At 62.9% G+C, this 10,825-nt stretch overlaps 1 protein-coding gene across 2 annotated transcripts; it reads right to left on the reverse strand.

The window, feature by feature from the left end:
• Positions 1-31: 31 nt before the first annotated feature.
• On the reverse strand, positions 32-10,819 carry HCN3 (hyperpolarization activated cyclic nucleotide gated potassium channel 3). Of its 2 annotated transcripts, XM_006030985.3 has the most exons (9): positions 10,727-10,819; positions 8,011-8,440; positions 7,610-7,771; positions 6,909-7,127; positions 6,457-6,603; positions 6,103-6,343; positions 5,563-5,727; positions 4,033-5,173; positions 32-724 (listed from the first exon to the last, which is right to left on the reverse strand). In XM_006030985.3, the coding sequence occupies exons 1-9, from the start codon at positions 10,813-10,815 to the stop codon at positions 652-654; spliced, it is 2,667 nt and encodes an 888-aa protein (XP_006031047.3). In that variant the 5' UTR covers positions 10,816-10,819; the 3' UTR covers positions 32-651. The 2 variants fall into 2 exon arrangements, with proteins under 2 accessions (XP_006031047.3, XP_025068455.1); XM_025212670.1 differs by lacking the exon at positions 6,909-7,127.
• Positions 10,820-10,825: the final 6 nt, after the last annotated feature.

Raw genomic sequence — 10,825 nt, forward strand, 5'->3', positions numbered from 1 at the left:
GGGGCCTGGGACATCTCGGCTCTCCCAGGGAATGGGTGGAGACGATGTTTCAGGCAGATGCTCTCTTCTCTTCCCATGGCTGCCCCCATGGTCTGGCAGGCTGGGCCCAGGAGATGGGGTCTGGCCTCTGCAAACAGGAAGCTGCACAGAGGGAGCATCTGGCATCTCCTTGTGTGGGGCCCAGCCTGATCCGAAATAATCAAATTATCAAGAAACCTGTTAATCAGGGCTCATCTCATTATCTGCCACCAAGCCTAATGCCTGCAAACTGCACAGCTGCCCTGCACGCCTTGCAGGCCTCGATGCTGGTGCTGGATGCAGACACAGAGGGACACAGCTCCTGCACTCCACAGTGTGGCCTGGGGAGTGGATCCAACCTGGCAAACCAGGTACGAAGTGCTGCGCCGCCCTGGGACTCTGATAGGGCAGTGGCAGGGCCCTGCTGGGGAGCTCGGTGTGGGATTGTGGCAGGAGTTCCCTCCCTCGCCAGGTCCGAGTGGCTATGTGGCCTCCAGGCCTGGAAGCGCCGGCAGGCAGGAGAGGAGCAGGAGCAATGCCTGGGCCACGGGGTCACGGCTCTGGGCCCTTGCCCCATGGGTTCTGCTTCCCCACACTCCCAGCCCTTTGCTCATCTACTTACCTTGATTTAATCTACTTAATGCTTAAACTCTGAGCTGCAATCAGGCAAAATCTCCCTGCCCCTGTTCTCTCCTCCAGCTTGTTACTAAATGCAGGAAAACAATAAAGATTAAACGTTAATCCTCCTGGTGAGTGCTGGGGAGGGTCGGGCTGGGGGTCTGCTCCCCGCAGAGCCCAGCCACACAGCTCTGCCCCCCACCCAGCCTGGCTGCACAGAGCCCACTGGCTCCCTTCGCATATCTGGGGGAGACCCCAGGGGGCAAAACAACCACAGCACCTGTGCCCATGCAAGCCTCCCTGCCCTGGGACGCTGCACCCTGGGCCTCAGTTCTGCAGCTGAGCTGCACTGTGCTTTGAGGCCGTCCTGCCCTGGGGATGACTCGCAGGGAACTGGTCCCACAGGGGCCTGTTTGGGGCACTGAGGCTCTGGCAGCACTTGGGCCCTGTTAGGGTCCTGCTGTGGTCCCGGCTGCCGAAGGCCAAGCCCAATGTTCCCTCAGTGCTGTGCCCCTGGGCAGGCCAGGGGGTGAACACTGGCAGTTTCCCTGGCATTGCAGCCAGGAAGCAGCCACAGGCACCCTGGCCTGAGAGCGCGTGGGGCTGGGATGGAGCAGGGGACTTCATCCAGGGCTGCCACATGCAGGCAGGCAGTGGTGGGAGATGGCGCCAGCCAGCAGCAAGGGCGGGCTGGGAACCCCTGGCATGAGCGCTGCTGACAGAGGCAGGAGGTGAGGCCAGCTTGGAGTCTCTCTTTATTACTGAAACCCGTATGTACAATGACGAAAATAAAAAACCGCTTTAAATCCTCTGCGATATGAAAACTACAAGCTCTGTACATTGACCACGGCGAGTGCAAGAGTTGGGGGTCATGGTCTTTGGTGACTAGACTCAAGCACGCACCCACATGTCACGGAGACACGCACCCACACGTACACACAGGTGGTGCCCGCCCCGGCCTCTCCCCGACCCCAGCCCCTGCCAACATGGGAGTGTTTGCTCCCCTGGGCAGAGCCGTGCCTGCTGCCTGCTGCCCCGTGCACTGCCTGGGCCAGATCCAGGCCGCGATGGGCCAGCTGAGACCCGACCAACCCAAGGGTGGTGGCGCAGTGGGACTATGCTGGTGGCTGCCCAAGGCTCTCGGCAGCGGGGGAAGAGCCCAGTGGGGACACGGCTGCACCGATTACGCTGCCCTGTCTCAAAGGCCCAAAGCCCCGGGCAGCGGAAGCAGGGCCCACACAATGGAACGGCCACACGACGGCTACAAATGTCTCTACGTGACGTAGTGTAAACAAGAAGATCTGGAATGTTTGAATCGAAGCGATCGGCCTGCAGGCCCCTTCCAGAGGAGCCGCGGGGCAGTCGGGACAGGGGAAGGAGGGGCTGGGAGGGGAGCAGAGATGGGCAGACAGGGAGTGGGATGTTCGAGTCCGTGAGGAGAAGGCAGTGCTGGGTGTCCCCTCCCGCGGCGCGTTCTGGGGATGCCTGTTGGAGGGACCCACCAAGGGCCGGGCTTGGCGCCCTGCAGCGATGCCTCCGGTCCCAACATCCCAAAGTACTAACGGAGAGGACACGACAACTCACCTCAAAGCAGCCCGGCATGAAAAGAAACCCAAGCCTACCGCTGCGCTTATGCGTGGCTCAGGGTTGGCGCCTAGCACCTCTACGCACCTACAGGGCTGATCTCTGCACTGCTGCCGACACCACAGCTGGCGCGGGGGCTACGAGGGGTTTCCTGACACTAGTCATGGAAGGAAGAAGCTTGTAGAGCGCAGCGGCTGGGGGCGACACTACTCTAACCAGAACCGGCAACACGTTTGGACCCAAAAGCAACACTGTAAGCAGAATCAGCTGCTCAGCAGAGCCACGACTCAAACACACACTGCTAACTACTGGTTCCCGGAAAGCAGTGGCTTGGGGGGCAGAGACCCCCGCCCCAGCCCTCCTGCACAGACAGAAGCCCAGGACCTTCCACCCGAGGTGGCGACAGGTGTAAGTGGGACCTGGGGGGTGAAGTTGGCATCTTCTTCCCCTGTGTCAATGCTGGTGACGGCATCTGGACCGCAGTGCGGGGCAGATGCCCGACAGTGGGTACAGCTGGGGATGGGGACAGGGACAAGCCTTCCCAGACCACCAAATGCCTTAGGGATGCACTTCTGACTCATGCGAGCCCAGGCAATGAGCTGCAGGCTGCAGCCAGTTGGGGCAGAGAAAGGGAACCCGGGTCCCGCCTGCTGTCGCGGGGCCGGGGAGCAAGCAGGCCTCCCTGTGCCCCACAACCCCAGCCCCGAGCAATGCCCAGCTCGGACAGGAGCAGCTCAACACAGGGTCAGGAGCCCTGCTCTTCCCCAAGATCCCTGAGCCCGGGTGGGCAGCCCACTCCTGGACAATGCCCCATGCTGTGGCTCCAGCTCAGCTGTCACAGCGCCCAGCCCTGGGGCCTCACGGAGCCTGGGCCCACGGGAGCCTGCTCTGCTTGTTGCCTGGAGCTCACTGCGTTGCATTTCGGTCAGTCTCAACAGCCAGCACTGTGGGCCCTGAGTATCCTGCTCTAGGCACCGCAGCCCGTAAGCAGGGCTCCAAGCAGAGCCACGGTGTCTGGGGGACCTGCAGCCCCCAAGGCCCTGCCTACACAGCTCCACTACGAGCCCTGCCCCAGCCCCCTTTGCCCATGGGGCCCAGTCCTCCCAGCATGACACTGCCCACCCCTGCTCTGCCTTCTGCAGGCTGCAGGCCTCACACTTGGATGCTGGGCCTGACCCCTGCCCCTCACTCATTGTGGGGACAGTGCCAGAGGATGTGGCAGGGACCAGGCGAGGCAGGAGTATCTCCTACAGGAGAAATGCAACTAGAAGAGCCCCCAGGCATCCCCCAGCTCCACTCAGGCAATGCCAGTGTCACTGGGGCTGCCAGGGATAGAGCCAGGCCTGGTCCCAGGCCCCACAGCAATGGCAGGCAAGAAAGACAAGACAGTGCACGACCCCATGGCAAAGCTGGCACCTGGGAAGGCAGGGGCAGTTCTGGTGCTCACCGATGCCCGGCACCGTGCACCTTGCAGTCAGCATTTCAACAGGCTCCTGCTCCCAGTGGGGTCAGGAGGATCCCAGGGCTCCTCCCCTCCAGGCCATCTCCTTAGAGCTGCCTGCATCCCGCCTGGTCCTGGCAGCGCATTCAGCGCCTGCAGTACCCAGCTTCCCTCCGTTCTCTCGTCTCCACGTCTGACAGCCCGGGGGGCTTTGCAGGCAGGCTGCTGCCCTGCTTCCCTCTTTCCTGCCTCCTGTCCCCAGACCCAACCCAGCTCAGCCCAGCCCAAGAGGATTTTCCTCCACCTCGACACAGCCTCAGGGCAGTTCTCCCCCCACCCACCCCATGTATGGATGCAGCCCCAGGTCTCACATGTTGGACGACAGTTTCGGTTTCCCTGTTTCCACCTCTGGACTGAAGGCCACAGAACCCTTGCGGGAGGGCCCTGCTGCATGCCGGGGCATGGAAACGGGGGACTGTGGGGTGGAGGCTCCATTCAGGGGCCGGCCGGGCTGAGCCGGCAGGCCTGGCGGTGCCTGCTGTGGCAGTGCTGGCTGCCCCGCGGCCCCCGGGGATGCCTTGGCGAGGAGTCCAGGTACCGACGGAGATGACCTGTGAGCCAGGTTCCCTGCCGACTTCCGGCCCGGCTGGGCGGCCCCTCCGTCCATGTGCTGGGAGATTTTATTGGGCAGAGAGGGCTGGGAGGCTGACAGCAGCCGGACATCCTGGGTGAGCCTCCCGATAGGCAGGCCTTGGATGCTGCGGTGCTTCACCAGCTGCTGTGGCTGCATCAGCAGGGAGATGTGGGAGCCAGTGGCTCGGGAGAGGCTGTAGTGGAGCGTTCTCCCTGCTGTGAGTGCCTGCTCGGAGCTGGGTGATGGGGCTCCCGCTGGCTGCTGCAGGAGTGAGGTGGAGGCTGAGGTGCCTCGGGACTTGGAGAGCTGGGGCTGGGAGCCCATCAGGGGCTGCTTTGCTTTGGCAGGTGGCTCCCCCTTTGGCACCCCCCTGGGCAAGGGCTGTGCCCCAGGGCCTGGTCTTTGCCCCGTGCTCTCCAAGGATGACTGGGACTGGACCAATGGGGAGGACGGCGAGCCGGCCGCCGGTGTGTGGATGTGGGATGGTGCCCCTGACGGGGAGCTCACCGAAGAGGGCCGGGAGCCCCCCAGGCTAGGCTGGGACCGGCGCACCTGCCTGGGGAGCAGCACAGCGTCAGGTGAAAGCGGGCTGGCTATGGACGAGGGGGGCAGGAAGATGTGGGCCTGCAGGCTCTGCTGGTGGGTCAGGGCAATGGCCACGTTGGTGGTGGCGGCAGCTGTCTGCAGTGGTGCATGCACCAGGGGCTCCCAGATCACTGGCTTGCCACTCAGCTCCCGGCCCACGGCCACCTGCTGCAGGCCCTGGATGCTGCGCGCCATGTCGCGGTCATGCTTGACAATCTGCTGGACCATTTCGCTGTTCACAGGCCCCGAGCTGTGCTCTGCCCGCTTTCGCAGCAAGATGGAGTTCTTCTTGCCTGGGCAGAGAGAGGGCATTGCTGAGGGCAGGGCAGGGCCATGGGGAGAAGCACTTGGGGCAGCACCATCCCCACCATGTTCCAGAAGGGGAAATGGAGGCATGGGGGAGCAGGGCGAAGGGCCTTTGGCCAAGGTGCCCAACTTCCTGGTGCAGTGCAGAGGGGCTGACAGACAGCCAGCTCAGTGCTTCCCAGCAGAGATCACAAAGGGTGGAGGAGGCTGAGGTCGCTTACAGCCCCTCCCCAGGAGCTGCCCTCTTTCCCCTGCCACCTGAGAGAAAGGGAAGCCCAGAGCCCAGCCAGGGCCAGCAGGGAAAGGTGCCCATCCTTGGGGGCACCCCTGAACCCAGGAGACCTGTGGGGCTGGAAGTGGGGCATGGGGGCCTCACCGATGCGGTCCAGGCGGTCCATGGCAACAGTCTCGAAGGCCCTGCGCATCATGGGGTATTCCTCCAGCACCTCGTTGAAGTTGTCCACAGAGAGCGAGTAGAGGCGGCAGTAGGTGTCAGCGCGGATGCTGGCTGTGCGACGGCCCCGCGTCAGCAGGCAGATCTCTGTGGAGGCAGCAGTGCATCAGAGACGCAGCCCCACCCCCGGCCACTCCTGCACCCTGCTTCCTCCTATGGGAGCCACTTACAGTCAGGGAGAACCCAGGTGTCCTCACTGTCGTGGCCACCCCTGCTCTAACCACTAGACCCCCTTCCCCCTCAAAGCTAGGAATGGAAGCCAGGGGCAGCATGCCTGGTAGATTCCCAAAGCAAAAACCTAGAGCACATGGCAAAGGCATCGGCTGGGCAGGTGGAGGGGCCGGGGCTGAGGGGAGAGTGTAGGGTACGGGGCCGCTCCTCCTGCATCACTGCTGTGAAGCGGCCCCCCCCACAAGCTGTGTTGCCTCTCCCTATCCCTCCCGGTGCCCAATCCAGCCTCACCCCCAAAGTAGGAGCCATCAGAGAGTTTGGTCTCCTTGTTGCCCTTGGTGAGGACGCTGACGACACCGTGCTGGATGAAGTACATCTTCTTGCCCACAGTGCCCTCGCGGACAATGAAGTCAGCAGGCTGGAAGACCTCAAAGCGCAGCTTGGTTAGCATGGCCGTCACGAAGTTGGGGTCGGCGTTGGCGAACAGCGGCATGTTGGCCACCAGGTTCCGGCAGTTGAAGTTGATGATTTCCTGTGGGAGCAGTGAGGCCACGGTGTCATGGGATCCAGGGCAGAATGTCCCCCCGGGGGTAGTTCCCACGACAGTCACCCCTGCCCAACCCTGGGAGAACAGCCCCTCCCTACCTCCTTGAGTGGCTCACTCAGCTCTCCCAGGATGTTCTCCTCGTCGAACATCTTGCCCTGGTAGCGGTGCTCATAGTACTCATGGATGCGTTGGCGCATGTCACCGGGCAGCTTGTGGAACGACATGTACTGCTCCACCTGCTTGTACTGGAGGGACAGACAGATGGACACAAGCTCACAGCGGGAGCTGGAAACCCTCTTCTGTAGCAGAACCCCTATGGAGAGGGCAGTGACCACACTCCAGGGCCTTTGGCTCTATGAGGGTGGAGGGGCACTGCCAGCTCATGGTCCCACCTGCAGCCCTCCCCAAGTACCAGGGCCTGAGGGCAGGAGCTAGGAGCATGGCCAACTCCCATGACGAGCAGCTGTGGGCACCAGGTCAATTTGTTCTGGACTCGTACCCCAGACCCCTCCCAGCAGCCCCAGGCACATCTCCTGCCTGCCCCACGCACCTTCTCCTGGTACTGTCGACGGGATGAGTCCAGTGACTGGATGAGGGCGGTGGCGTGGCCAATGAACATAGCGTAGCAGGTGGCACCCACGATCATGCTAAGCATAGTGAGCCAGACGTCGGTCATGCCCTCTGGGGCCTGCTGCCCGTAGCCAATGCACAGCATGTGGCTCATGGCCTTGAACAGGGCGTGCGAGTACTGTTTCCCCCATGAGTCATTCTGGAGACAGGAGGCATGGAAAGGAGGATGGAGCTGTGCCCCAGCAGTCGCCGCTGCCTGAAAACCCAGGATCACCCACCTCCCAGGGCCACACCTTCTGGGCTGGGCCCCCATGGAAGCAGCAGGAGCCCCCTCCCTGCTCTCCCTTAGCACCTGGTGGGATAGATCTGCCCTGCTGGCTGCAGAAGTGAGCCGTGATCGCCCTCACTCCCTCCCACCTGACTGGTGCCCCAGGGTCGCAGCAACCTGCAGGACCTCTGCAAGCTCCTGGCTCAGGAGCTTAGGGCACATGTGTAAGAGTGAGCACGTGTGCACGTGCCAGGATGCAAGCAAGAGTGTGTGCATGAGCAGGTGCTTTGGACTGGGGTGGGTGGGGACTCTCCCGCCCTGGACCATGTGCAACCTCACCCAGGTGGGAGCTCCTGCTGGCAGTTGCGGAGGCCTGGGGCTGGGCTCCAGGAGTGGAGAAGCATGGCACTCACCACCATGTGATTGATGGAGACCCAGCAGTCCTCGGGGAAGTCCTGCAGCATGGGCACCAGGAACTGGAGGCAGCCGTCCCAGTGGCACAGCAGTAGCATCATGCCGATTAGGTTGAAGATCCGCACCACAGCGCTGGCCAGGTCATAGGTCATGTGGAAAATCTGGGCATGGGGGAAGCCGGGAGCAAGACAGTAAGGAACCACTGCTCCCCAGGCCAGGGCATCCGTGGGGAAGGGAAGAGCTCCCCCATCTCCAGGCACCAGGTCCCTGGTGAGCTCCTCACCTTGCAACCAGCGGCCCCTGAACTCCTGGCCAGGGGGCCCCACTCACCCTCCACCTCCCCCAGGCACGAGCCCCTAGGATGCCCCTCAGCCCCTCCAGCTGGCTCCTGGCCACCCACCTCCTCCCACTGGTGGATGTAGCGGATGAGGCGAGAGAGGCGCAGCAGGCGCAGCAGGCTGAGGATCTTGGTGAAGCGCACTATGCGCAGAGCCCGCGCTGTCTTGTAGACGTCTGAGTCCACCTGAGTCTCCAGGTCGACGATGAGGAAGATGTAGTCAACAGGGATGGAGGAGATGAAGTCAACCAGGAACCAGCTCTTAAGGTACTTTGTTTTGATGGTGTGGGGGTCCAGGATGATCTCTGTGTTGTCCTCCACTACGATGCCTGTGCGGAAGTTCAGTACCAGGTCGGCCAGGAAGAAGGTGTCGGAGAGCACGTTGAAGACGATCCAGGGCGGCGTGTTCTCGTCCTTGAAGAAGGTGATGCCTACGGGCAGGATGATCAGGTTCCCCACCATCAGCAGGAGCATAATGAGGTCCCAGTAGAACCTGTGGGGGGGGGCACAGTGCAGGGGGGAGAGAAGGGAAATATCCTCAGAGCGGCTGGAGCCTCGGAGGACAGCACAGAGATGTGGCTTCTGCCACACGTCCAGGGTGCCTGGGGGAGGTGGCTGCAGACAGCTGCTGTCAGGGTGTCTCAGGGAGCTCCAGCCTGGCCTCTCCCCACACCACCTGACATCATGGGCAAAGCCCCAGCCAGGCCTCAACTTCTCGGCTCCATCCCAACCTGTCATTGTCCTGCTGTGCAGCCCGGCCTGGCCCCTTCCCCACAGGTCCAGTCTCTGCCAGGGGCCTTGCCAAGGCCTTCCCCATCACATCTACAACCCTGAACCCCAGCCCCTGATCACCACCTCCCTTGTCCTCCCCTGACCTCTGCCAGAGCAAACTACTGCAGGCTCAGAATCAGCACCTGCCTTTCTTGCAGCTACTAGGCAAATGTGCTGTGCCTAGTCGTGGCTCGGAGCTACGGCAGCGTGCGGACAATGAAGACCAGGCCACGTGAATGCCCTACTAGCTGGGCCTCTGCTCAAACCCATGAGCAGAAGGCCTGAGGAAGCCGCTCCCTGCAAGCCCCATGTAGGTGAAGCTGCCCCAGGGGCCCTGGGCTTGGATTCCCTCTGGATCAGGCCCTCAGCCCAGACAAGTGTCCCAGAGGCACAGACACATCCCCACATGCCCTGGCTGGGATGATCTAGTTGGGGCTTGTCCTGCTGTGAGTAGGGGCTGGACTCGATGACTCCCAAGGTCCTTTCTAGCCCTCGCTCCTATGATCCTATGCACCAGCCAGGCCAAGGTGCACAGGGTAACTGCTGTGCAGCTGGGCAGAGCACAGCCAGATACCCTCATGTGCAGTCACACGCACAGCGTCCCAGCTTCATGCACGCGCGAGCCGGGACCTTGGGACACCCATACAGCCCCTTTCCTGGCTATCTAAAACCTGCCCACTCCCATGCTCTCTACCCCCCAGACCCAGCCTGGTCTCTACGTGCAGAAAGCGGTAGATGTGAGTCAGGGTCCGACCTGGACATTGTCACTTGGTCCCAATTGTAGCCAGGGGGCACAGTCCAGCACTTTAGAGCCAGGGCCCTACCCCTTGCTCTTCACTCCTCTGTCTTCCTCTTTGTAACCTGGAGCCTCTCACAGAGGCCCCAAGCCCACAAAGGGACGGGGCCACCTAGTCAGTGGCGAACCCCAAGGCACCGGGAACGCTGTAGACAGTGTGGTGGCAAAGGGGAAAGTAGGAAATGCTGATGCCATGTGGAGGACATCTCTGCCCCTGCCCTGTGGAGCCCTGCACAGGGACAGGGAGCTCAAGCCGCCGGGGAGCTGGCGTGGGCGAGGCCCCAAGTCTCCATGGCAGCAGCAAGGAGGATTAGCCATGGCTGCCTCGGGACTGTGCCACGGGACTGCGTAACCTCTCCCAGCCTGGGGCCTCACCAGCCAGACAAGGGGCTTCCTACTGATTGCTCACTGCCCGTCAGAGGACATGACTGCTCAGGAGTCTGGCAGGAGAAGTTAATGCCACCTACACCCACATGCAGCCCTGATGGGCACTGGCCCCAGTCACAGCTCAGCCGCCCCTGGCAGCACTGGTCTGGTCCCTCCTGCCCCAGTCCCCAGGGCTCGTGTCTGACGGAGGCTGCAAGCACTTTGGGGCTGGCTGCCTCCATTTCTGCACGCGCCACCCAGCGCAGGGCCCTGCTCTCAGCCGGGGCTTGTGGTGCCACCGTAATGCATAATCCCCCCACCCCCCACCCTGTATCACTGGGTCACCTTCACCCTGCCGGGGGAGATCACCTCGGAGATAACCGCAGCTTAGCTTGTCTGGCACGTTACGAGTGGGTGCAAGCAGGGATGGGGCCGCCGCTGCAGTGGGATTAAGGGCCGGGGCAGCATTGGGAGAGGGAGGCACTGGCAGCAGGTGCCCAGGCTCGCAGCTGTCTGGGAAGGGGCACAAGGGGCAGGCGCAGGCCCTGTGGCGAACGCCTGTCGCCCGTGCCTCCCTGCTCCTCCCCCCACGCACGTCTGTGTCCTCCCACCTGGCACGACACCCTGTCCCCCCGCCGGCCCCTGGGAAACACGGGGCCCTCCCAGCCCGCGCAGGTGCCACCCTTTCCCGGAGCCGGAGCAGCGCTGAATCCCCTTGGATTTGGGGCAGCTCCTGCCTAGGTCCGGAGATGGAGACCCCCAGCACCCTCGGCTCTCCCGCCCCACACGGGCCGGCGCGGCGCGGCGCGGCGCGGGCTGCTCAGCACCATGGACAGCGGCGCTGACCTGAAGTCGCTGTAGGGGTGGATGATCCAGGGCCCGGCCGACTGCACGCGGCGCTGCTCGATCTCCACCGCCTTGTGGCTGCCGAACATGCGCAGCGAG

The sequence above is a fragment of the Alligator sinensis genome, unplaced genomic scaffold (genome assembly GCF_000455745.1).
Source record: "Alligator sinensis unplaced genomic scaffold, ASM45574v1 scaffold1165_1, whole genome shotgun sequence".
Lineage (NCBI taxonomy): Eukaryota > Metazoa > Chordata > Crocodylia > Alligatoridae > Alligator > Alligator sinensis.